Consider the following 27,171-nt stretch of genomic DNA (forward strand, 5'->3'; position numbering starts at 1 on the left):
CATCCTGTGTTCAGAGATCATCCAGTGTTTAGAGATCATCCTGTGTTTAGATATCATCCAGTGTTTAGAGATCTGGCTCCATATTCATAAACATACTTAAGTCAATATATGATACTTATCTATGTACTTTAAGTATGTATTTAGGTATCATACATTGACTTAAGTACGTTTATGAATGTGGAGCCTGGTGTTTAGAGATCATCCAGTGTTTAGAGATCATCCAGTGATCATCCAGTGTTTAGAGATCCAGTGTTTAGAGATCCGGTGTTTAGAGATCCGGTGTTTAGATATCATCCGGTGTTTAGATATCATCCAGTGTTTAGAGATCATCCAGTGTTCAGAGATCATCCTGTGTTTAGAGATCATCCAGTGTTTAGAGATCATCCTGTGTTTAGATATCATCCAGTGATCATCCGGTGTTCAGAGATCATCCAGTGTTTAGAGATCATCCGGTGTTTAGAGATCATCCAGTGTTTAGAGATCATCCTGTGTTTAGATATCATCCAGTGTTTAGAGATCATCCGGTGTTCAGAGATCATCCGGTGTTCAGAGATCATCCGGTGTTTAGATATCATCCAGTGTTTAGAGATCATCCAGTGTTCAGAGATCATCCTGTGTTTAGATATCATCCAGTGTTTAGATATCATCCAGTGTTGAGATCTGGCTCCATATTCATAAACATACTTAAGTCAATATATGATACTTATCTATGTACTTTAAGTATGTATTTAGGTATCATACATTGACTTAAGTACGTTTATGAATGTGGAGCCTGGTGTTTAGAGATCATCCAGTGTTTAGAGATCATCCAGTGATCATCCAGTGTTTAGAGATCCGGTGTTTAGAGATCCGGTGTTTAGATATCATCCGGTGTTTAGATATCATCCAGTGTTTAGAGATCATCCAGTGATCATCCAGTGTTTAGAGATCCGGTGTTTAGAGATCCGGTGTTTAGATATCATCCGGTGTTTAGAGATCATCCAGTGTTTAGAGATCATCCAGTGTTTAGAGATCATCCAGTGATCATCCAGTGTTTAGAGATCATCCAGTGTTTAGAGATCCGGTGTTTAGAGATCATCCAGTGTTTAGAGATCTGGGCCCGTATTTATCAAGGAACTTAAGTCACAAAAAAAAACTTAAGTCATATTTATCAACCTACTTAGACTTAAGTTTGGTCTGTTTTTGACTTAACATTTTAGCCACCTGCCTAGCAGACTTAAGTTTTTCCTAACTGACTTAAGTCGGAAAAACGAAAATGATGCCAGACGTTTGGTATTGTCTACACTGAAAAAAATCAAGTATTTTTGACATTATATTTTTGGAAAAGTGAGTATACAACTTAAATTACACGGTAAAATGTGACAAACTGTTGTTGTTTATGCATAGACTATTTCCTGTTTATATGAAATAGCGTAGCGGTGATGGTCATATTTTCAATATTGTTTTACCAAAATAAATTGGGGTAAAGTTTACATAATAAAACTTACCACTTACAGTTAAACAGTTTAAAATACTAATACCACAAACTTACCCGTTTAACTCATACAAAATCCCAGTCAAATCCATACAAGTTTCATCCGTTCGAGTGTAACAAAACGGCACGCACGCCTTATGACAACATATAACTCGCGACACGACAACTGGGCATACATTTCTATAGTCCGTCCCAGCCTCCATGAACAATGAATTTTGTAAATAATTTCAGTTTGATTTGACGTAAGAAAAAAAGTAAAAGTGTTTTGGTAATAACAACAACAAAAACCTATTTGCATGTGCAATTAAATAATTTGCTTAGAAATAAATAACTTGTAGTACAAATGCCAAAGTAAGAAAATGGCGCTTCCCGTGCGAAGGACTATAGCTAAACTACATTCCATGTAACTATATTATGACTAAAACTTAAACTGTTTTAAAACTAACAAAAAGCAGACATTTTATATTTAATTTCGGTGTAGATATTTAGAAAACTAAACGTTTGTAATAGAACTATCCTTGACCTATTGAAAAACATCCAGTGTTTAGAGATCTGGTGTATAGAGATCACCCGGTGTTTAGAGATCACCTAGTGTTTAGAGGTCATCCTGTGTTTAGAGATCATCCTGTGTTTAGAGATCATCCAGTGTTTAGAGATCATCCAGTGTTTAGAGATCTCGTGTTTAGAGATCATCCGGTGTTTAGAGATCATCCAGTGTTTAGAGATCATCCAGTGTTTAGAGATCTGGTGTTTAGATATCATCCAGTGTTTAGAGATCATCCAGTGTTTAGAGATCATCCTGTGTTTAGAGATCATCCAGTGTTTAGAGATCTGGTGTTTAGAAATCCAGTGTTTAGAGATCCGGTGTTTAGAGATCCAGTATTTAGAGGGTCTCGTTATAGAATTTAGAACATTTGGGTCCATGAAACGTCCAGTATTTAAAATCTCCTTTTTAATATAGGAGTGAAGAAAAACTGCTAGAACAGACAAGGTATGCACTACAGCTTTAATTGCACTCTTACTGAAGTACCAGCCTCGTTGGCGTCATAGTTAAGCCATCAGACATAAGACGTAGGTACTGGTTTCGCATCTCGGTACCGGCTCCCACCCAGAGCGAGTTTTAACGATTCAATGGATAGATGTAAGACCACAACACCCTTTTTTCTCACTAATCACTAACATCTAACCCACTGTTCTGGACAGATAGCTGAAGTGTGTGCACAGGACAGCATGCTTGAACTTTAATTGGGTATAAGCACGAAAATAAGTTGAGCTGAGCTGTTACTTAAGTTATTGTTACTGAAGTAATGGATAATGCAGTACACAGAGATGAATGTTAGAACTGCACATGCTTTACCGTCGCTGTTTAACCTATGCAATTTGATGGTAAACTTTTTTCATTTTCACTGAAAATTTATTCAAAATTTTGTATTTTAGTTGGTAAGGGTTAAAACTTAATAAATATCTTTCCATATGAATTTTAATGATATTCATTATAGAGTTATATGCCAATTCATTGGTTCCCTTTTGATACAAATGGACTGTAGTTGTGAAGAATGAAATAAAAACATTTCAATTCTTTACCTGCTCACGATTTCGTTGCATATATTCATTTCTCATTTTCTCCAGTTCATCAATGTCTTGTCGAACTGCCTGAAACAGAAAATGTTTAAAAATGAGTAAAAATGTCTGAAAACTAGTAAACTAGCATCAAAATAAATATAGTGGGCCAAATTTTCTTAAACATGTGTGTAGACATAAGTCTGACTCAACTTGAGTATTTCAGACTAGATTTTCAATAACCATCCTCTTTTTTAAATCATGTTTCAGTGAAATAAATACAAATAACTTTCAGTTTTTCGATCTCTATACAAAACTTGTATATTTATTTATGAATTAAGAGTTTAGAAACACTTTTTGAATATGACAGAATGTAGCTAACATCTTACAAAGAATGACAGAATGTATATTGTATGACGTCATACTGCAAAAGCCTTGCTAGGTTGATGATATTTGATTTCCCAACACAGAAATGGAATAAATAATGATTTTCTGATTATTCCTGTACGATTGCAGGATACATAAAATAACCGGTTCCTGCCTTAAGATATCAGCTTTATCCTGCTCAGATTGAAATGATGCTCGGCAGACCCTCGCAGCATTCACCATACTAACTGTCACAGGATAAAACCGATATCTTAAGGCAATAATTGGTTATTCTCTATAAAGCCACCTTCATCTGTTGCATGTTTTCCTCGAGGTGTCTCTTCGCCTTGTGCAGGTACTGCATCCTGTGTTTTTGCTCGGATATCTTCGTCTGGAGTTCTCCAATCAGCTTCTGGTCCTCGTTGGCCTTGTGTCGCAGGTCTGTGTTTGCCCGCACCAGGTCCATGTTACGACCCGACAGACTGTCGTTGATCTTCTTCAGCTGAAAGACGTTAAAGGCTCACATAAGCATTCGAGACAATGGGGTGGGTGGCTAGATGCACCCCCCGCCCCATATTTATGTATGTCAAACGTCTCCATTAAGCTGTGTTATATATTTATGTAAGTCAAACATCTCCATTAAGCTGTGTTATATATTTATGTATGTCAAACGTCTCCATTAAGCTGTGTTATATATTTATGTAAGTCAAACATCTCCATTAAGCTGTGTTATATATTTATGTATGTCAAATGTCTCCATTAAGCTGTGTTATATATTTATGTAAGTCAAACGTCTCCATTAAGCTGTGTTATATATTTATGTATGTCAAACATCTCCATTAAGCTGTGTTATATATTTATGTATGTCAAATGTCTCCATTAAGCTGTGTTATATATTTATGTAAGTCAAACCTCAGCGACATCTTTAGTTGTCTTCTTCCATGATTTGTCGCGTTCTCGTTTTAACTCTTCACGTATGGCAGCCATCTTGTCTTCAAAGGCTTTCATTTCCAGCCTTATGTCACTCTGCTCTTTGTTACTAGAAACAGGAAAACAAATTCACATTTCTCACTATTTGTGGTCACTGATTGAGAATAAAGGCACTAAATACTGAAATTAAGATTTTTCGGTTTAATCTTAAACATCACAAAAATGGGGAGGGGATGGGGAGAGACAAAACACACAAATAATACTTAGTAGCAAGGGATCTGTTATATGCACAATCCCACAGACAGGATAGCACATACCACAGCCTTTGATATACCAGTCGTGGTGCACTGAGAAATAGTGCAATGGGTCCAACGATGGGGATCAATCCCAGACCGAACATGCATCAAACAAGCGCTTTACTACTGGGTTACATTCTGCCCTGTCCACGGTGAGACAAGGAATGGGATGTGGAGGTGGACAGCTAAAGAAATCAAAAGATAGAACGAGTTGCCAGATAGGAGGAAGAAATGAGATGGGAGAAAGGGAGTAGTGGGATAAAAAACAAACAACATTAGACTGCTGGGAGTGACATACATCTGATTACGGAGCTGTGATAGGAGTGTGTCCTTCTTCCCGAGATCCACCGGTCGCAGTTGTAGAGACAAGGACTGTACTGTGGAGGTGGACAGTGAAAAAAAGTTGAAAGATAGGAGGTACCAGATCGGGAAGAAATGAGATGGAATTCAAAGGAGACAAAGTAAAGGAAAAAGAAAGAAAGAAAGAAATGTTTTATTTAACGACGCACTCAACACATTTTATTTACGGTTATATAGCGTCAGACATATGGTTAAGGACCACACAGATTTTGATAGGAAACCCGTTGTCGCCACTACATGGGCTACTCTTTCCGATTAGCAGCAAGGAATCTTTTATTTGCGCTTCCCACAGGCAGGATAGCACAAACCATGGCCTTTGTTGAACCAGTTATGGATCACTGGTCGGTGCAAGTGGTTTACACCTACCCATTGAGCCTTGGTTTGGAGTCGGTATCTGGATTAAAAATCCCATGTCTCGACTGGGATCCGAACCCAGTACCTACCAGCCTGTAGACCGATGGCCTAACCACGACGCCACTGAGGCTGGTCATAAAGTAAAGGGGGCAGTTGGATAAAACAACAACATTAGACTGCTGGGAGTGACACACATCTGATTGTGGAGCTGTCATAAATATTAAGCCTGTTAGTTAAAGACATACATCTGATTGCGGAGCTGTGATATGAGTGCGTCCTTCTTGCCAAGGTCCACCTGGAGGTTTTCGACGATTGTCTGCAGCTGTGAGTGAGACGTCATCACAGCCTCCAGGGTGTCCGTGATCTCGCGGTTCACCGCACGCGCGTCACTGATACTCTTCTGGTGACTCTGCAGCTGAAACGGGTGAACGAACGTTTGTTCAACTCTGGTCTGTTTCACAACACTACTACCGCACATTCAAATATTTTGTTTGTTTCAGAGACGATTAATTAGAAGAAAGGTTTTATTTAATGATGCACTTAACATATTTTAATTACTGTTATATGGCGTTGGACATATGGTTAAGAACCACACATAATGAGAGAGGAAACCCGCTGTTACCACACAATGGTCTACTCTTTCTGATTAACAGCAAGGGACCTTTTATAAGCATCATCCCACAGACAGGATAATACATACCATGGTCTGTGTTACACCAGTTAACTATCGCAATTATTTGCTCAACTATCAATAGTTTCAATAGTAAGCATAGTGAAATATGGACTACAACCAATGCATGATTTGATTCGTCAAATTACAAATAACTAACTACAAACACAGACATACATACATACATACAAACTTACATATGCATGCACACACAGTGACATGCAATGAAGAAATGGAGCAAAATGCAAAACTTTAATGTTAAGCTAAATGCAAAAGTTGAAACCGTAATCACCATCACAGATAAAAAAGTATCTCCAGGGTTTCTGCAACAGGCTTTGAAGAGTAAAATTGCGTACCTTAAAAATGAACGGATACATTTGTCTAATTTTTAAAAAGATTATAGTTTACTAAAACTGATGTTTCAAATTTGTAAAAGTACAAGAAATGCAGTGTTGAATTTCAATTTTTTTTCAAACCCATCACTTATGATCAGTTTTGTTTTTATTACGAACCCTCAAATTATTTTCTTTTGCGGAAAGCCTGATCTTATCTTTCCACTTCCTAATGGCGAGACAAAGACCTCATGTTTTAACCCACTAAACACACGAAAACTGCGTAACGACCTTCACCTTCTGCTGGTATTTCTGCTCGGCCGTCTCGACGTGCGCAACCATCTTCTCGAGCTGCTCCTGCAGCTGTTCACGGTTGGCCAGTGTGTTCTGGAGTTCCCTCTCCCGCACAGCCACGACCTCCCGCAGCTCACGCACCTTGCTCTCCAGGCGCTCGATCGTCACCTTGCACTCACTCATGTCCTTCTGCGACTGAGTCGGTCAATGGAGGGACAAGAAGAAATGAATGTTTGTTTGATTTTTTAACTAAGGCTAGAATGTGGTTATTTAAAGTCTTGGGACAAGGAAAGGGAGGGAAGGGGAAGAGAGAGAGAGAGAGAGAGAGAGAGAGAGAGAGAGAGACAGAGACAGAGAGACAGACAACAAGACAAGACAGAGAGAGAGGGAGGGTGAGAGAGACAGAGAGAGAGAGAGACACACACACACACACACACACAGACAGACAGACAGAGACAAAAGTGGAGGAACCAGCATCAAAAATAATAAAAATACTTCCCCACAACCAATATTGAATTTTACCTTCAAGTACTTGGCTCAGAGATTGTGCAACCGTTTGGACACTATGGGCCAGTTCCTTGTGCCTGGTTTCTCAGAGGGTTATGGAAACCCCAGGTAAACCCATGGGTTATTTAGACTGCACGTTTCACGTGCCCGGGTTTCAATAACACCAGGCTAACACCAGGTTACAATTGCACTGCGCGATAAACCTGCTATCGAGCTGGTTTTTCTCTGGGTTTTTTGCTTGAGATGGAACAATTTTGGCACAGTAATCGTTTTTTACGCCAATATCGGCGGGCCATGCGGCATGAACGTATTTTCAGGGACCGTTTGGAACTATTAGACATGTATGATGATGTTGAATTTCTAAAACGGTATCGGCTAACGCGACCAACGGCTTTACATTTAATCAATCTCGTCAGTGGACATCTGGAAAGTGTATACGATGGCCATGCTTATTGTATTTTGCCTACAAACAAGGTATTTGCATTGTTTAACTATTTTTGAATAGTTAATGTATAAATATTAATATTTGAGTTGTTATTGGAATTTATTACATCATAAAGTTTTAATTTGCATATTTATCAGAAAATCCTGGATCCGCCCCCGATGGTTCCATTTTAACTGAAGCATGGTATGAATATAAATACCAATGGACCAAAAATTTGCAAACAACTATATACATATGGGGAGTGGGACGTAGCTCAGTGGTAAGCGCGTTCGCTCATGGTGCGGTGGGTCGTCGCATCGATCCCACATGGTGGACACACTGAGCTATTTTTTGGTCCAGCCAGTGCTCCACAACTGGTGTATCAAAGGCTGTGGTATGTGCTATCCTGTCTGTGGAATGGTGCATATAAAAGACCCCTTTCTGCTTCTGAAATAATACCATACGATATTAATTAATACTTATTATAATAGTTTAACATACGGTAAATTTGCAGACTCCTCTGTATGTAGGGCGTTGTCATCATCAAATTGATTAATAATTTCTACAAATTCACCAGGAATCATGCCTTGAATTGTACAGCTCATGTCGGCAATGTCAGCCATAGGTGATCCACCGCCAGTCCCTTTCTGATGTTTCTTCAGCTGGGATACATTTTTTTGGCTTTGCACTTCAAACGTTTCCAAAGTTCTTTCAGTTGTCCCAGGTCTCATTTTACGGAAGACTGACTATTAATTTTTTTAAAGTATTTCATGCCACACATTTTGTTTCACTAAATGTGTTTTCATATCACTTTTTTTACTTTCAATTATTTTAATATTTGCATTAATCAGATCTATCAATAGACGTTTGTCATCTTCACTGAAGTTTTTTTTTTACCTCTAGTTTCAGCCATTGTGAAGATGTAACATGCATGTAGTGGATACGATGGTTTATATACCTTCCAAGCGAAGAAAACCAGGACCCACAACATAGTGGAGCCGCGGGGGCCACCCCTTTCCATGGTTCTTGTATTAGGAAGGTTAGAAATGTCGCATTTGGACACCTGAACATTAAAAATAATTATGTGGGGGTGGGGGTCGGTGGGGGACATGTCCCCGAAATTCTTAACAATTTCGGCCCTTTGGGGGACTGAAATTTTCACCACCACTCCGGGCAATTGCACCGACAGTGACCCCAACTTTCAAATGCACTCCGCGAACTCTTCAGATAACCCATGCAAACCCGTAGTTTTCGTAACACGTCTATAACCCAAGCATGTGAAAAGCCGCCAGTCCACGGCTACAGGCTAAGGTTTTCGGCGTGTTACGTAGCCCCGGGTTAGCCTAAGGTTATATAATAACCTGGTGTTACTTAGCACGAGCACGAGAAACTGGCCCTATATGTCTACCATGGGAGTATACAGCTTGGGGATTGTGCAACAGTTTGGACACGATAAATTGACCTTGAAGTACATAGCTTGGTTCTGTCATGGACAGAAATATCTGGCGAAGTCAGAGATTGTGCCCACGGCAGCTGTGCTTGAACAGTTCTCTGATGGAAGCATGCCAAAAATTACCCACACCCACATAGCTTGGAGATAGTTGTGTAACAATTTGGACATTACACGTTTATCATGACATATTTAGCTGGGAGATTACGTGACAGTTTGGACACTGTAGATTTACCTTGGAGTACTTAGCTTGGAGATTGTGTGACAGTTTAGACAAGCAGTCAACATCGGCCTGTGACTTGATACCGTTGTCGACGTTTGATCTCATCTGGGAGACGAGAGTCTGGAGTTGGCCGTTCTCGTACGCCAGTTTGTTCTTCTGATCCATCATCTGTTCGAGGGCCAGCCGCACATTCTCCTGGGAGGTCTGCAAGTTACCACACAATACAGATAGAAAGCTTTTAACAGTTCAAGAGAACAGCAGCACATAGGCCTACCGCAATATGCTGAACCTGTACCGATGCAGTCAGTAATTTCTATACCTGCCATTGTCAGACTGATAATCAGAATCTTTCTTTTTTTTGTATTGGCTTTGACAGGTTTTGTCATGTATATTCATGTGAAAATGGAAAGAACAAACTTGTATCATGTTTTCACAAGCTAGGGGAGCTAAAAGGTATGCTCCGTGTACTAGTCTCAGTGATAGCTCCCTTTAAACAGCCAGGTCTACTTAACCCAACACATTACAGTTACTGTAGTAGTACAGAACCAAGACAAAACAGGGTTTTAATCGGTAAATACATTACAGTTACTGTAGTAGTACAGAACCAAGACAAAACAGGGTTTTAATCGGTAGTTTGCAAAATGTGAATCAAGATGAATCGGGTAAACACATTACAGTTACTGTAGTAGTACAGAACCAAGACAAAACAGGGTTTTAATCGGTAGTTTGCAAAATGTGAATCAAGATGAATCGGGTAAATATATTACAGTTACTGTAGTAGTACAGAACCAAGACAAAACAGGGTTTTAATCGGTAGTTTGCAAAATGTGAATCAAGATGAATCGGGTAAACACATTACAGTTACTGTAGTAGTACAGAACCAAGACAAAACAGGGTTTTAATCGGTAGTTTGCAAAATGTGAATCAAGATGAATCGGGTAAATATATTACAGTTACTGTAGTAGTACAGAACCAAGACAAAACAGGGTTTTAATCGGTAGTTTGCAAAATGTGAATCAAGATGAATCGGGTAAACACATTACAGTTACTGTAGTAGTACAGAACCAAGACAAAACAGGGTTTTAATCGGTAGTTTGCAAAATGTGAATCAAGATGAATCGGGTAAATATATTACAGTTACTGTAGTAGTACAGAACCAAGACAAAACAGGGTTTTAATCGGTAGTTTGCAAAATGTGAATCAAGATGAATCGGGTAAACACATTACAGTTACTGTAGTAGTACAGAACCAAGACAAAACAGGGTTTTAATCGGTAGTTTGCAAAATGTGAATCAAGATGAATCGGGTAAATACATTACAGTTACTGTAGTAGTACAGAACCAAGACAAAACAGGGTTTTAATCGGTAGTTTGCAAAATGTGAATCAAGATGAATCGGGTAAACACATTACAGTTACTGTAGTAGTACAGAACCAAGACAAAACAGGGTTTTAATCGGTAGTTTGCAAAATGTGAATCAAGATGAATCGGGTAAATACATTACAGTTACTGTAGTAGTACAGAACCAAGACAAAACAGGGTTTTAATCGGTAGTTTGCAAAATGTGAATCAAGATGAATCGGGTAATACATTACAGTTACTGTAGTAGTACAGAACCAAGACAAAACAGGGTTTTAATCGGTAGTTTGCAAAATGTGAATCAAGATGAATCGGGTAAATACATTACAGTTACTGTAGTAGTACAGAACCAAGACAAAACAGGGTTTTAATCGGTAGTTTGCAAAATGTGAATCAAGATGAATCGGGTAAATACATTACAGTTACTGTAGTAGTACAGAACCAAGACAAAACAGGGTTTTAATCGACAGTTTGCAAAATGTGAATCAAGATGAATCGGGTAAATACATTAGTTACTGTAGTAGTACAGAAACAAGACAAAACAGGGTTTTAATTGGCAGTTTGCAAAATGTGAATCAAGATGAATCGGGTAAATACATTACAGTTACTGTAGTAGTACAGAACCAAGACAAAACAGGGTTTTAATCGGTAGTTTGCAAAATGTGAATCAAGATGAATCTGGTAAATATATTACATTATTACAGGTACTGTAGTAGTACAGAACCAAGACAAAACAGGGTTTTAATCAGCTGTTTGCAAAATGTGAATCAAGATGAATCGGGTCAATATATTACAGTTACTGTAGTAGTACAGAATCAAGACAAAACAGGGTTTTAATCGGCAGTTTGCAAAATGTGAATCAAAATGAATCGGGTAAACATATTACATTATTACAGTTACTGTAGTAGTACAGAACCAAGACAAAACAGGGTTTTAATCGACAGTTTGCAAAATGTGAATCAAGATGAATCGGGTAAACATATTTCATTATTAAATTGAAAAATTAAATAAGTACAAATCGTTCCATATTCGCATGAACGCTGCAAACCTTCTGCTGTTGGAATCCTCCGATTCTCTCGAGGAGGTCTGCATTTTCCCGCTCAACCTGTCTCTGGGTGCTGTACAGGGTCTCCAGCTCGATCTTCGTCTGTTCCAGTTCGCTCGTCAGTCGTGTTCGCTCATCCATCAATGCATCAACTGTCTGGTTCACCTGGCAGGCGAAACCAAAGGAATGTATAACAACACTTAAGTTCTTTGATGAATACGGGCCCTGGACTAGATAATGATAAACAAATATATAACAACACTAAAGTTCTTTGATGAATACGGGCCCTGGACTAGATAATGATAAACAAATATATAACAACACTAAAGTTCTTTGATGAATACGGGCCCTGGACTAGATAATGATAAACAAATATATAACAACACTAAAGTTCTTTGATGAATACGGGCCCTGGACTAGATCATGATAAACAAATATATAACAACACTAAAGTTCTTTGATGAATACGGGCCCTGGACTAGATCATGATAAACAAATATATAACAACACTAAAGTTCTTTGATGAATACGGGCCCTGGACTAGATAATGATAAACAAATATATAACAACACTAAAGTTCTTTGATGAATGTGGGCCCTGGACTAGATCATGATAAAAGAAAGGAAAAGAATATTTGTTTGAGAACACTTCAGCACATTTTAAACTGTTTGATGTATTACATATAGATATTCAGACACTTGGGTCTAAGTAAAAAGAAAGAAGAAACCCACACAGGCTACTAAAAACAGCAATGGATCCTTTATATGTACTTTCTCAGAGACAAGTCAGTACATACCATAAGGCATTAGTTGGATTGGGAGAAACACCTGGCTTTGCTGACCTTAAAACCCATCCCAATGCTTGTCGTTTGAAAATGTGACAAGGCAAGCAGTTTTTCGCCCACGAGGAAATAGTGTTACGAGCACCTGTGAGTGACAGTAGTAGCCTGCATTAAACCATAAGGATGGCCATCTCACTTCAGGCAAGAACTCTACCACTGACCTACATAAAACCAAAAAAACTGCATTTAACTCGGCCCTCATACTTCACGCTAGCATTCAATATTTCTCCTGTATAATCTGCAGTAAAATCAATTTCTGAGGAAATCTCTACATTTTTAGCAAGGGATCTTTTATATGCACCATCCCACAGACAGGATAGTACATACCATGGCTTTTGATACATCAGTCTTGGTGCGCTGCCTAGAACAAGAAATAGCCCAATGGGCCCACCGACTGGGATCGTTCATAGACTGACTGTGCATCAGACGAGCCCTTTACCACTGGGATACGTCCTGCCTAGGTTAGTGAACAGATACCAGTATATAGGCCAAAGGATTCCAAATTTCATGGGAAACACTTTTTCAATTGCATGCCTTGTGATCATGGGAACCTATCGAAACTGTGGGGTTTTTTAATAATTATATATTATATACATGTGTGTATATATATAATTACAAACTTTCCGAATTTATACGATTTACTGTATTCTGATTGGCTGACGTCACTAAAAAAACAAGCGTTATCCTTCCATAAAGCTCATAAAAATACGTCATCATGGAAGACCAAGATCGAAATAACCGCACAACACCAACAGTCACTACACGTAAACAAAAGTTAATATCAAGGTCACTTTGCGATAGAAAAACACAAGACAAATCTGCACATGAAATTGTTTCATTTTTTAAAAAGAAGTTATAATAAAGTTATATACACTGTTTTTGTTGATTCAATACTTATTTTTATTTTTAGCGGACAATTTCCAATAGTATGTATACATGTATTCCTACGCTTATTTACAGAACACGGTTGACGGTAAGAACGAAATAAATAATTTTTGAGTGTTTTAAGGTACACTTCTTGTACTGTTTGTAATTATAAGAATTGTTTCTCATTTTTGAGGAAGTTATCGATGTATAAAAGTCACAAATGTAGTATAAAATCGCTTCGCTACGCTACAATTCCTAAAAAATGAGAAACAATTCTTATATACACACAAACACACATATATATATATTGATTTTGTTGAATAGTCATACTCGAGATAATGCTCATGGGGAAAACAAAATTTTGGTTCCGTGATTTTACCAACACAGTACCGGAAACAATCATTTCAGTGATATACAAGGGCCCGAGCATAGAGATATTTAAAATACAACTGCCAAAATAAACTACTATTTGTCTCAATATTACTTTTTGCTGAAGCATATTTTTTTATTGCAAGGGCTGTAGCTTATTATAAGCTAAAAAGCTCCCATGAAGTTAAAATGCAGTGAAGAACTATCGACAAACCGGACCTCTTCAAGTAGACTGTCTTTATCAGACAGCACGGCCTGCTTGTCTTCCTGCATGTTCTTCAGCTGTGTCCTCAGGGAGTCGAGCTCACGCTCCAGGCTCTCAGCCGCGGTCTTAAACTCCTTCTCCTTCGTGCTCATCTGACACCTACCACTGGACACTTCCGATTCCAGACGAGAACTGAAATAGGCAATCATAATTATAGAGGCTGAGATTCAGAAGCTGTAAGTGTGGAAACCGGAAACTTACGTAATACAGGTTTGCGATTTATGCACTAATCAGTTAGCTGGGGGAGGGACGTAGCTCAGTGGTAAAGCGCTCGCCTGGGTATGGTCGGTTTAGGATTGATCCCCATTGGGCTATTTCTCATTCCAACCAGTGCTCCACAACTGGTGCAACAAAGGCCGTGGTATGTGGTATGATATCTATCTGTGGGATGCTGCATGTAAAAGATCCCTTGCTGCTAATCGGAAAGAGTAGCCCATTGTGTGGCAGCAATGGGTTTCCTCTCCCATTATCCGAGTGGTCCTTAACCATATAACCATATTTAAAATGTGTTGAGTGTATCGTTAAATAAACCATTCCTTCCTTCTTTCCTTGATCAGTCAGCTGTAGTTGTAAAACATACTGAGGTGTCACTAAGCAAAAATTCCTTTTATAAAATGGTTTGTAACTTGTTAGATAATTGGGGAGAATATCAAGGTACTTCATATAGGACAGGTGCTTGTTTAATGGTTTGTAACTTATTAGATAATTGGGGAGAATATCAAGGTACTTCATATAGGACAGGTGCTTGTTTAATGGTTTGTAACTTATTAGATAATTGGGGAGAATATCAAGGTACTTCATATAGGACAGGTGCTTGTTTAATGGTTTGTAACTTACTAGATAATTGGGGAGAATATCAAGGTACTCCATATAGGACAGGTGCTTGTTTAATGGTTTGTAACTTATTAGATAATTGGGGAGAATATCAAGGTACTCCATATAGGACAGGTGCTTGTTTAATGGTTTGTACTACATTAGATTTAGGATGATAGTAAGATGACCACTAAAGACAGGTGACCGATTAATACAGTTTAGTTTGTTCTAATTAGATTTAGAACAGTAAAGTGGCCACTAAAGACAGGTGACTACCTAATAATGTACAATATTAGATTTAAGTGGCATTGTCATTAATGGCACGCGATTTGTCAGCCCTACAAAATTTGGAACATATAAGACTAAAATCATTCTGATTTAGATGTTCTCACAATAAGCTTTGATCACATACGACAAGTCGGTGAGACGAATCGCATAATGAGAATGCCCCCTTTAGGAGGATAGTAAGATGGCTGCTTGATACAAGTTGGTGCGACTAATCACATAATGAGAATGCCCCTTTAGGAAGATAGTAAGATGGCTGCTTGATGCAAGTCAGTGAGAAGAATCGGTTAATGAGAATACCTCTTTAAGAGGATAGTAAGATGGCTGCTTGATACAAGTCGGTGCAACTAATCACATAATGAGAATGTCCTTTTAGGAGGATAGTAAGATGGCTGCTTGATACACGTCGGTGCGACTAATCACATAATGAGAATGTCCCTTTAGGAGGATAGTAAGATGGCTGCTTGATACAAGTCGGTGCGACTAATCACATAATGAGAATGCCCCTTTAGGAAGATAGTAAGATGGCTGCTTGATACAAGTCGGTGAGAAGAATCGGTTAATGAGAATACCTCTTTAAGAGGATAGTAAGATGGCTGCTTGATACAAGTCGGTGCAACTAATCACATAATGAGAATGTCCCTGCTTGATAGGACTAATCACATAATGAGAATGTCCCTTTAGGAGGATAGTAAGATGGCTGCTTGATACAAGTCGGTGCGACTAATCACATAATGAGAATGCCCCTTTAGGATAGTAAGATGGCTGCTTGATACAAGTCGGTGAGAAGAATCGGTTAATGAGAATACCTCTTTAAGAGGATAGTAAGATGGCTGCTTGATACAAGTCGGTGCAACTAATCACATAATGAGAATGCCCCTTTAGGAAGATAGTAAGATGGTTGCTTGATACACGTCGGTGCGACTAATCACATAATGAGAATGTAGTAAGATGGCTGCTTGATACACGTCGGTGCGACTAATCACATAATGAGAATGTCCCTTTAGGAGGATAGTAAGATGGCTGCTTGATACAAGTCGGTGACACGAATCACATAATGAGAATGTCCCCTTTGAGTCGACACGAATCACATAATGAGAATAGTAAGATGGCTGCTTGATACAAGTCGTGAGATGAGAAGAGGAGGATCGCTTGACACAAGTACATGAGAAGATGGCTGCTTGATACCTGAGAAGAATCGCATTTGTCCTTTTAGGAGGATAGTAAGATGGCTGCTTGATACAAGTCGGTGCAACTAATCACATAATGAGAATGCCCCTTTAGGAAGATAGTAAGATGGTTGCTTGATACACGTCGGTGCGACTAATCACATAATGAGAATGTCCCTTTAGGAGGATAGTAAGATGGCTGCTTGATACACGTCGGTGCGACTAATCACATAATGAGAATGTCCTTTTAGGAGGATAGTAAGATGGCTGCTTGATACACGTCGGTGCGACTAATCACATAATGAGAATGTCCCTTTAGGAGGATAGTAAGATGGCTGCTTGATACAAGTCGGTGACACGAATCACATAATGAGAATGTCCCTTTAGGAGGATAGTAAGATGGCTGCTTGATACAAGTCGGTGACACGAATCACATAATGAGAATGTCCCTTTAGGAGGATAGTAAGATGGCTGCTTGATACAAGTCAGTGAGATGAATCACATAATGAGAATGTCCTTTTAGGAGGATAGTAAGATGGCTGCTTGACACAAGTCGGTGACACGAATCACATAATGAGAATGTCCCTTTAGGAGGATAGTAAGATGGCTGCTTGATACAAGTCGGTGAGAAGAATCGCATAATGAGAATGTCCTTTTAGGAGGATAGTAAGATGGCTGCTTGATACAAGTCGGTGAGAAGAATCGCATAATGAGAATACCTCTTTAAGAGGATAGTAAGATGGCTGCTTGATACAAGTCTGCGAGAATAATCACATAATGAGAATGTCCCTTTAGGAGGATAGTAAGATGGCTGCTTGATAGAAGTCGGTGAGATGAATCACATAATGAGAATGTCCCTTTAGGAGGATAGTAAGATGTCTGCTTGACACAAGTCGGTGACACGAATCACATAATGAGAATGCCCCTTTAGGAGGATAGTAAGATGGCTGCTTGATAGAAGTCGGTGAGATGAATCGCATAATGAGAATGCTCCTTTAGGAGGATAGTAAGATGGTTGCTTGACACAAGTCTGGGCCCATATTTTCTAAGCAATCTTAGTTCTACGAAATCGTAAAACCATCGTAGGCTATGACGTCACTACAGCACACACCATGGTGGTTGTACAATTTCGTAGCGCTAAAATTGCTTCAAAAATATGGGCCTAGAAGAGTAAGGTGATTTGTAAACTCAAGATATTTGATTGACACAGGTGGTTAAGATAACGTTATTTAACTAAACGTTGTACACTTTCTTGTGCAGGTCGGTGTTCTCTGACTCGAGTTCTCTCGTCTTCATCCGCAGCTGGGCGGCTTCTTCCTCCAGCGCGACACGCTCAGAAAACCATGTCTGCTCCACCTGGGAAGAAACAGGGAAAAGTATGTTATTAAAACCACAAAATAAAGAGAAATGAAAAAGATAATTAGGTAAATAAGCATTCTGAGAGTACTGCCTGCTAAAGCAATACATGTCCACTACAGGGACCAACAAATTGTTTCTAATTACAACTTTAGTTGTAGGCCCATAACTCTGCAAAATATTGGTAAATCGACATGAAAGTCAGGCTTAAACTGTAACAGTACATGATAAAGCAATACGTACAAATTCAGCTCAATATCTCAAGGCTTTGTGAAGAAAACATCCAGAAAACTATATATAGGACAGATGGATGGACAGACAGACAGACAGAAAGATGGAGACGAAGATTTGTGGGTGTTATTTGATTCAGACTGAAGGCACAGAATCCTGCTAAATTCACAGACTGAATTTCTAACACTACCATACACTTATACATATTAAAATTTATTTTCGTTAAAGTCACCACTCGAAAAGCACATTGATTTATTCATCATCGACTATTGGATGTCAAACATTTGGTAATTTTGACATACAGTCTTAGAGTGGAAACCCGCTACATTTTCCATTAGTAGTAAGGGATCTTTTATACACACCATCCCACAGACAGGATACACCAGTTGTGAATGCAGGCCTTTGATATACCAGTCACGTTGCACTGGCTGGAACGAGAAATAGGCTAATGAGCCCACCGATGGGGATCGATCCTAGACCTACCGCGCACCAGCCGAGTGGTTTACGACTAGGCTACGTCCCGCCATCTATACACACATACGCAGAGGAGCACATAAAGTTCTCTATGTACAATTATTCCCCTTCTTCGTGTACGTATGTCGGGGTGGGATTTACCTCAGTCGGTCGATTGCTCGCCTGAGGTGCTTGCGTCGCAGGATCAAACCACCTCAGTGGATCCAGTCATCTGATTGGGGGTTTTCTCGTTCCAACCAGTGCACCAAAACTGGTCAAAGGATGTGGTATGTGCTTTCCTGTCTGTGGCAAAGTGCATATAAAAGATCCCTTGCTGCATTAGAATGTAAAAATGTAGCAGGTTTACTCTGATGACTACAAGTCAGAATTACCAAATGTTTGACATCCAATAGCCGATGATTAATTAATCAATGTGCTCCAGTGGTGTTGCTAAACAAAACAAGCTTTTTTATTATGTATGTGTACCATGTCTTACCCGCATTTCTTGCTGGTGAAGAGTTTGCAGTCTCTCCTGCTCTTTGGTGGATATCTCCAGCAAACTCTTCAACTTCTGGTTTTCAGTTTGTAAGAAATTATTGTCACTCTGCAACACAAAAACTAAATAATTAGATCATAGCTACATGTAAATAAAAACAAAAGAAATTAACAGAAAATAAACAAAATAAACTTTCAGTTGATCTATGTGTTGTCAGAATGAGATGGAATTTAAAAGAAACCAATAGTCAACAAACGAACGAAATAAACTTTCAGTTGATCTATGATGGCCTGTGTGTTGTCAAAATGAGCTAGGATTTAGAAGAAATGGAACAGTGTGATTAACAAGAAACAAACAGAAAACAAACAAAATAAATGTTCAGTTGATCTATGATGGCCTGTGTGTTGTCAAAATGAGATAAGATTTAAAAGAAATGTGACAGTGCGATTAAAAAGAAAACAATAGTCAACAAACAAACAAAATAAACTTTCAGTTGATCTATTATAGCCTACTGTTTGTCAAAATGAGATAAGATTTAAAATAAATGCGACAGTGCGATTAAAAAATAATAATAATAAAAATAATAAACCTTGAGTTGATCTAGTATGGTCTGTGTGCTGTCAAACTGCTGTATCAGCTCGTTGTACTGCTGGTGAAACTTGGACAGCTCTGTCATCGCGACATCCCTGTCTGACTCGGTCTCTCGCAGCGTCGCAGATAAACGATCTTAGAGAGAAGAAGAAAAAAGCCATTAATTTCATGGAATTCAATATTAATTGAATCCATTTACTTCAGTCTGCAGACATCAAAAACGAAGGGGGAAAAAGCCAATAATTTTATGGAATTATATATTAATCTGTTTATTTTGAATTTTTTTTAGAAAAAAGCCAATAATTTCGTGGAATTTGTCCCAAGTCCAGGGCTGTTGGTAGGATTTTTTGTTTTTGTTTTGGGGGGGGGGGGGGGGGGGGGAACTGAGTAATTAATAGTCTAAAACTCCTTAAACGGTTAAGAAGAGAATTTTCTTTAAGTTTCTATAATTTGTTCCAGATGTTTTTCTGGGAGGGCAACTGCCCCCCTTGCCCACCACTAGCTACGGCCCTTAAGTCAGGCCACTGGCCATGCCTGAGACCACATTTGGAATAGATGTGCCTGAACGTCTTGTGCGACATGTGCACATTACCGTATTTGACCGGAAATAAGCCCATGTCTTTGAATAAGCCCCCCTCCGTTTTGATAGCATTTAAGAAATTAGGCCCTCATTCATAAATAAGCCCACCCCCAACTTCGTCACCTTATAAATAACACAAAATTGCAAGTTTGCTCAAAGTTCATTTAAAAGGCCATACCTCCTGCAAATAAACACAAATGTAACACAATATTTTACCACCAGTGAGATTTAGCAGTCTAACAATAACAGTGTGTAACATTGTTTTCAATTTCATGCCTGCTGTATTTCTTTGAAGTATCCAAGCCAAAGTCTGAAATGAAAACCGATGTCTATTTTTTACCACCACACTGGGTCCGCAGTTAATGCTAATTGAGCAAATACCTTATTCTGATTGGCTAAGAACAATGACCTTAGATTGACAATTCTTTGTAGTGTAAGCTGGCTGGCTATGAAGTTTGTTGTTAATTGCTTTTGTTTTAAGTCTTGTCAGCATTAAATTTTGGATGTAAATAAACAGCACTGATTAGTAATTGTAACATACATGTAGAAGGTGTGTTTCTGATAATTAGATACTAGTGAAAAAACCCACAATTTAATTAATAAACAATTATTATTTATTAATAACAAATGGAACACTAATTAATAGATATGCTACTGAACGTTTTTTGTTTTCTTCCTAGTTCATTTTAAATTTTATTATTATTATTTATTTTAATTATTATTATTTTATTTTTTTTCCAACAAAACTGGCCCCTTGTCTGGAAATAAGCCCACCCCATGCTAAGCTCACAATGAGTTGTCTTGGCCCCCTGGGCTTATTTCCGGTCAAATACGGTAATAGAGTTCAGGTCAGGTTATGGAATTCAATATTAATCTGTTTATTTCAGTCTACAGCCAGCATACCCTGGTTGAAGGGACTATCCTGAATTTTCAGCCCTAGCAAGACTTCCATTTGTTCCCCTGATCAAACTAAACACACATTCTACTTTTTCCTGTTTTTAAAAACACTATCTTACCGTAACATATTTTAAATATGGATAAATACATTTGGAAGTGCCTTTGGCCAAATATTTCAAATTGCATTTTCTGTTGAAAGAAATAATAAATCTGTACATACAAAATTATTTAAGATAAAAAAATTAATATTGAGACACTACAAAACATTACAAAACATCCAGAAATGTATTGGCTATAAAGATATTCATATTCTAAGCAAGAAAACGTAAGTAAATCTTAATTTTATTAATGTAAAAACATCATATTTCCCGAAAACTTCATAAAATGGCTACAAACTGAGGATATTCACCGGTTAATGAATCAATCTCATCTGTTTACCTCGGTCTGTAGCCAACCTGGAGTACGTGTTTTCCGTGTCCAGTCGTATTTTACTCCAGGTTGGCTACAAACCGAGGATATTCCCCAGTTAATGAATCAATCTAATCTGTTTACCTCGGTCTGTAGCCAACCTGGAGTACGCATTTTCCGTGTCCAGTCTTATTTTACGCTCCTCAGAAAGGTCGTCACTTAACTTGCCCATCTCCGAGTTTAACCTGTTACACATACTTGTCAGTTTGCTCAGCTGAAAGAGAAAAAAGATGAGATGTATTACAATTTCAAAAGGGGGTCACACAAACTAAAACAAAGTTTAATTCAGCTTGTAAATCCGTGTACATAACAAAACATATCATGACAGACATTAAACTTTGTATAGAATGGAATGGAATGTGAGCAATATTATGTACTATCATATAATATTTATTGGATGTTAAACTCGCTTCCATTTCGTATCATGTTTATGTCCCAAGTGTAATAATGTTCAATTGTCATGAGCTTTAACGTGTTACAATGAATTTGTTTTTCTCACAAATATAATACAAAATGGTAGCCAGTTTAATATTTTATTTATTACCTATAATTTAATTAATTTATATCACTGATACTGTATTTACTGACATTCCAGCAAGATAGCCGAGCACTAATTGGATGACGTTGAGGTGCTATGTCCCACTATACGAACTCGTGGGATGTACGGCTTTGATACGAATCAAGATAGCCGAGCACTAATTGGATGACGTTGAGGTGTTACGTCCCACTATACGAACTCGTGGGATGTACGGCTTTCATACGAATCAAGATAGCCGAGCACTAATTGGATGACGTTGAGGTGTTACGTCCCATTATACGTACTCCTGGGATGTACGGCTTTCATACGAATCAAGATTGCCGAGCACTAATTGGATGACGTTGAGGTGCTACGTCCCACTATACGAACTCGTGGGATGTACGGCTTTGATACGAATCAAGATAGCCGAGTACTAATTGGACGACGTTGAGGTGTTATGTCCCACTATACGAACTCGTGGGATGTACGGCTTTGATACGAATCAAGATAGCCGAGCACTAATTGGATGACGTTGAGGTGTTACGTCCCACTATACGAACTCGTGGGATGTACGGCTTTCATACGAATCAAGATAGCCGAGCACTAATTGGATGACGTTGAGGTGTTACGTCCCATTATACGTACTCCTGGGATGTACGGCTTTCATACGAATCAAGATAGCCGAGCACTAATTGGATGACGTTGAGGTGCTACGTCCCACTATACGAACTCGTGGGATGTACGGCTTTCATACGAATCAAGATAGCCGAGCACTAATTGGATGACGTTGAGGTGTTACGTCCCATTATACGTACCCCTGGGATGTACGGCTTTCATACGAATCAAGATTGCCGAGCACTAATTGGATGACGTTGAGGTGTTACGTCCCACTATACGAACTCGTGGGATGTACGGCTTTGATACGAATCAAGATTGCCGAGCACTATTTGGATGACGTTGAGGTGCTATGTCCCACTATACGAACTCGTGGGATGTACGGCTTTCATACGAATTAAGATTGCCGAGCACTAATTGGATGACGTTGAGGTGTTACGTCCCACTATACGAACTCGTGGGATGTACGGCTTTGATACGAATCAAGATTGCCGAGCACTAATTGGATGACGTTGAGGTGCTATGTCCCACTATACGAACTCGTGGGATGTACGGCTTTCATACGAATTAAGATTGCCGAGCACTAATTGGATGACGTTGAGGTGCTACGTCCCACTATACGAACTCGTGGGATGTACGGCTTTCATACGAATCAAGATATCTTTAACCATATGGGTAACAGTTTATATTACACACACTTTTGTCTTTAGGCAGACCTTGCCAATTAAATGGAGCCGTCACTCTCGCTCCCCATCAGTCCCTTTGAGACTAGTTCAACGACAGTAATGTTTAGCTCCCCTCAACATGTGGATTTACATGGTACCAATATGGTAATATCTTAGTTAGGTGAACAATTGTTCACTCCCCTCAATTTTTTTCACGGTGAAGTTTGTTTAAAGGGAAATGTATTTTTAAGTTAATTATAAATTACTTCGTCTCGCTGAGTCTCCACCACACTATCTAACTCCCGGACCCGCGTCAGCATTGTATTGTGGGATTCCTCGAGGCTCGACCGTAAGCTGGTCTCCATGGCCAGTTCTTCCTTGAGTTCATTGATGCGTCGAACCATCTTCTGTTTGGTCTGGGTCAGGTCATCAGCTGCCACTGCCGCTTCGGCCTGAAAAATGAAAAACAAAATAATAATAAAAAACTTATTATCCACCTCGTTAATGTCTGGGTGTATTGTACAAAGTTCATATGCACCACTTGTTGCTAATTAATTACTAATTTGACTTCATTTTGGTAAGCTACATCATCTTTCCTGGTCTTAGCTGTGTGCATTACATTGCCTCATTCAGTTTTTCTGCAACTAATTGTCAGATTTTACATTACTTGATAGTAATAAATAAAATACAAAACCTTCTTTTCTGTAAAATATAATTTTTACAAAACTTGTGCCACAGTATCTAACTTTAGTTTTAGTTTGGACAGCTTCAAACATGCTTAGTTCACTCATAATAACACTGGACAGATTACAGTTAACAGTTTCCCTCACAATTGATTATGTATTTTTGGCTTTTATGCGACCGTCGCGATAGAAGTGGTCGCATATGTGACCTTTTGGGGGGGGGGGGGGGGGGGGGGGGGGGGGGGGGGGGGGGGGGGGGGGGGGCGACAATAACATTTTATATGATCGCTCCCACCCCCAACCACCAAATCAAAGTTGATACAAACAGATTAGCATTAGTCACGCTATGAAAAATTTCTGGTGAAATAGTTGCTGTGTACCACTAAATTTTGTCTTGTTATTCCATCCCACTAGCTCCATAACATGATTCTAAATTCATGCACATGAATCATGTATGGTTCATGGATAGCATGGTAACACAGACATGGCAGACACGTTAGTTCAATAATTCACAGAAAACAGTCAAGAAAAATTTACATATGGAAATGTAGCTTTAGTATACAGTAAAACCCCTCTAAACCAGACACCCAAGGGACCACGTGAAAAAAAAAGGAAATGTTTTATTTAACGATGCATTGAACACATTTTATTTTCAGTTATATGGCGTCGGAAGACCACGTGAAAAGTCTAGTTTTAATGACAGGGCTAGCTCTGGCACTCGCCAAATTCACCAATCGCAAATTTTGAAAGCAGTTCACTAATTTTATTTTAGTTTGGCAAAATATTTTCAAGTAATAATTTTCATTTCTTAGAAAATAACTGACAATTTCTTAAATTTTTGAAGTTTAATAGACAATTTGGAGAATTCTTTTGCTCACCCAAAGCTAGCCCTGAATGAGTATCTGTTCTGTACTGATAATGATATTTACAGGACCTTGGAAAAAGACCTGGTTTGGAGGGAATTCTGATTTAAAACAGACGGTCTGGTTTTGAGGGATCTCACTGTACATACATGCACTCATAATGTTAACACACCCTGGTCGTGGTCGCATCGTCAAGCGCGGCCTGCAGTTTCTTGACATCGGTCTTGAGTCGCGACTTCGCCTCTGCCTCGTGCCTCACATCCTCCCTCAGACTCTTCATCTCCCGTCTCAGCTTGGCGATGTGGCTCTCGTAACTCTGCTTCGCCTCCAGCCACCGCTCCTCCTGGTCCGACCCGACCTTCGTCCGCAGGTCCTGGCTGCCCTGCACATTCAGCAGCGCCATCTTCAGCGTCTGAATCATGCTCTCCTGCTTGCACACCCGCGACACCAGCTTCTCATAGCTGCTCTGGAGGACCTCGGGGTCCGATACCAGGCAGGAGAAGGGAGAAGGAGAAGTGTCTCCCCCAGGGTGGGTGGTGTTCTTGGTCCTCTTCACCGGAGTGGTGGCCGAGTTCCGGTCGAAGCCGAGGCCACCGAGGTGGTGAAGCAGCTCTCTAGTGTCTTTCTCTGCCGCCTGGAGGCGATGTTCCAGGACGTCCACTGTCTGTTGGCATGGCGATCCTGCTGACGAAGGGGAGATAACTGGCCTTGACATGATGGGCAGCAAGTTTAATTCCTATACTTGTGCATCATCCATCAAATGAAGACCTGATGAAATAAAACAAAGTACAGGTACAGTATTATAATATGGAAGTATAATTATATGTGTATCAAGCCTTTCCCCAGAATGTTTTTAAGGTACAGATATTGTATACAAGGTTTTTTTTACAGTCCTCTCTGTCAGTTTAAAGGGACAGACCCACGTTTTTAAACACTATGGCATATTTTTCACCTAGACCCTAGTTTCAACCTTTAAAAATGGACACTCAGTTTGGTTAATGTACAAACCTGTAACAAATCTGGATACAACAGAGTGAAACAAGAGACTGACGTTGAAGTACCCTTAAAAATAGACTAAAACGTGACTCTATAACCGTTACTTCTGAGTTCTCAGACGCACGTGCATTTTTAAAAATATGAAAAATGCATTTTGTGGTATTAGAAACACCAGGATAACCAGAAACACTGGTTGTACGGAAATGGATAATGTAAACAATAAAATATCAGAAATGTTTGATTTCAGTGATCAAAAGCAACTCTAATACTGAAAAATATGCTTTAGTGTTTAAAAACTAGGATATCTGTCCCTTTAATGCATATGTATACAAAAGTACAGGTATTTGTTCTCAAAAGAAGCCAAACGACCTGTATGTATACATATATTTTACTTGAGTGTTTATTCTGGAAAATTGAAAATTGATTAGCAATTAGTTTAAATAATGTTTTAAAATTGTGTAGCGATCTCTGAAACTTGCATAACGAATTGTGACACGATACGTACTGAATAAAATGTTCCCTGGAAACCATCTAGTAAATATAAGGGATCTTTGACATGCACCATCCTACAGACAGGATAACATATACCACAGCCCTTATTATACCAGTCGTGGTGCACTGGCTGGAACGAAATTGATCCCAAAGTGACCATGCATCAAGCAAAAACTTTACCATATCTCCCCCCAACGTGGATAAAGATTATGATTTATATCATCAAATTTGAAAGTGAGGAACACCATCTGAAACACTGTAAAAAGTAAGATGGAAAGCAAAAGCTACTCGTGAAGATGATTATTATTAATTTAGGAAGTATTCTATGTATTTTGAGCAGGATTTGCTCTTCTGAGTTCTGTCAATTTTAAGCCTTGTATACAAGATAACCATCTCTAGATTACAGATACAAGTATCAGAACTGAAGTGAATGAATAACAGAATATCTGGGAGTCAGTCAAAGGAATTTATTATATATATATATATATGTATGCACTGGTACATGTAATAGGTTTCCCAGTACATCATAATGTGTATATATATCGCATGCAGGTACCCACACTGTGTGACAAGTGTGGTGGGATGTATATATATGTAACTCAGTGGTAGAGCACTTGCCAGAAGACTTGCTCAAGCAAACTTCCTTTTTTTGTAAAAAAATTCTGAGGGAGCATATCTCAACCTTCCTAGAAACTTTGCTGACCTCAGTCAAAATCCCCCTTGCATAAATTACTGTACAAGCATCTGAGATATCAAGAAAGTCGATATATATATAAATATATATATATATATATATATATATATATATATAGGATAAGATAAGGAAGGAAAGATGGAAATATTTTGGTTAATGACACACTCCCTGACCAGACTGCTGGCTATCCAGAGGCCAGGCCCGGGATGGACATGCCTGAAAACTTAGTGGTACAGGGGCATGTTAAAGGTACTCTCTCAACACATTTTATTTACGGTTATATGGCGTCAGACATATGGTTAAGGATCACGCAGATATTGAG

General features: G+C 38.9%; 1 protein-coding gene across 1 annotated transcript in view; it reads right to left on the minus strand.

Annotated features, from left to right (window-relative positions):
- Positions 1–27,171, minus strand: part of LOC121389983 (coiled-coil domain-containing protein 150-like) — a 50,570-nt gene that overhangs the window by 15,900 nt on the left and 7,499 nt on the right. Inside the window, exons 2-15 of the mRNA XM_041521674.1 lie at positions 24,840–25,435; positions 23,388–23,573; positions 21,409–21,538; positions 19,378–19,514; positions 18,789–18,896; positions 17,499–17,608; positions 13,940–14,117; positions 11,647–11,808; positions 9,253–9,444; positions 6,640–6,831; positions 5,586–5,755; positions 4,313–4,439; positions 3,708–3,902; positions 3,059–3,127 (exon numbers count right to left, since the gene is read on the minus strand). Of these exons, the coding sequence (XP_041377608.1) occupies positions 3,059–3,127; positions 3,708–3,902; positions 4,313–4,439; positions 5,586–5,755; positions 6,640–6,831; positions 9,253–9,444; positions 11,647–11,808; positions 13,940–14,117; positions 17,499–17,608; positions 18,789–18,896; positions 19,378–19,514; positions 21,409–21,538; positions 23,388–23,573; positions 24,840–25,382 (2,499 nt within the window). The 5' untranslated portion in view covers positions 25,383–25,435. The remainder of the gene's footprint in view (positions 1–3,058; positions 3,128–3,707; positions 3,903–4,312; positions 4,440–5,585; positions 5,756–6,639; positions 6,832–9,252; positions 9,445–11,646; positions 11,809–13,939; positions 14,118–17,498; positions 17,609–18,788; positions 18,897–19,377; positions 19,515–21,408; positions 21,539–23,387; positions 23,574–24,839; positions 25,436–27,171) is intronic.

This window comes from Gigantopelta aegis, chromosome 15 (genome assembly GCF_016097555.1).
Source record: "Gigantopelta aegis isolate Gae_Host chromosome 15, Gae_host_genome, whole genome shotgun sequence".
NCBI lineage: Eukaryota > Metazoa > Mollusca > Gastropoda > Neomphalida > Peltospiridae > Gigantopelta > Gigantopelta aegis.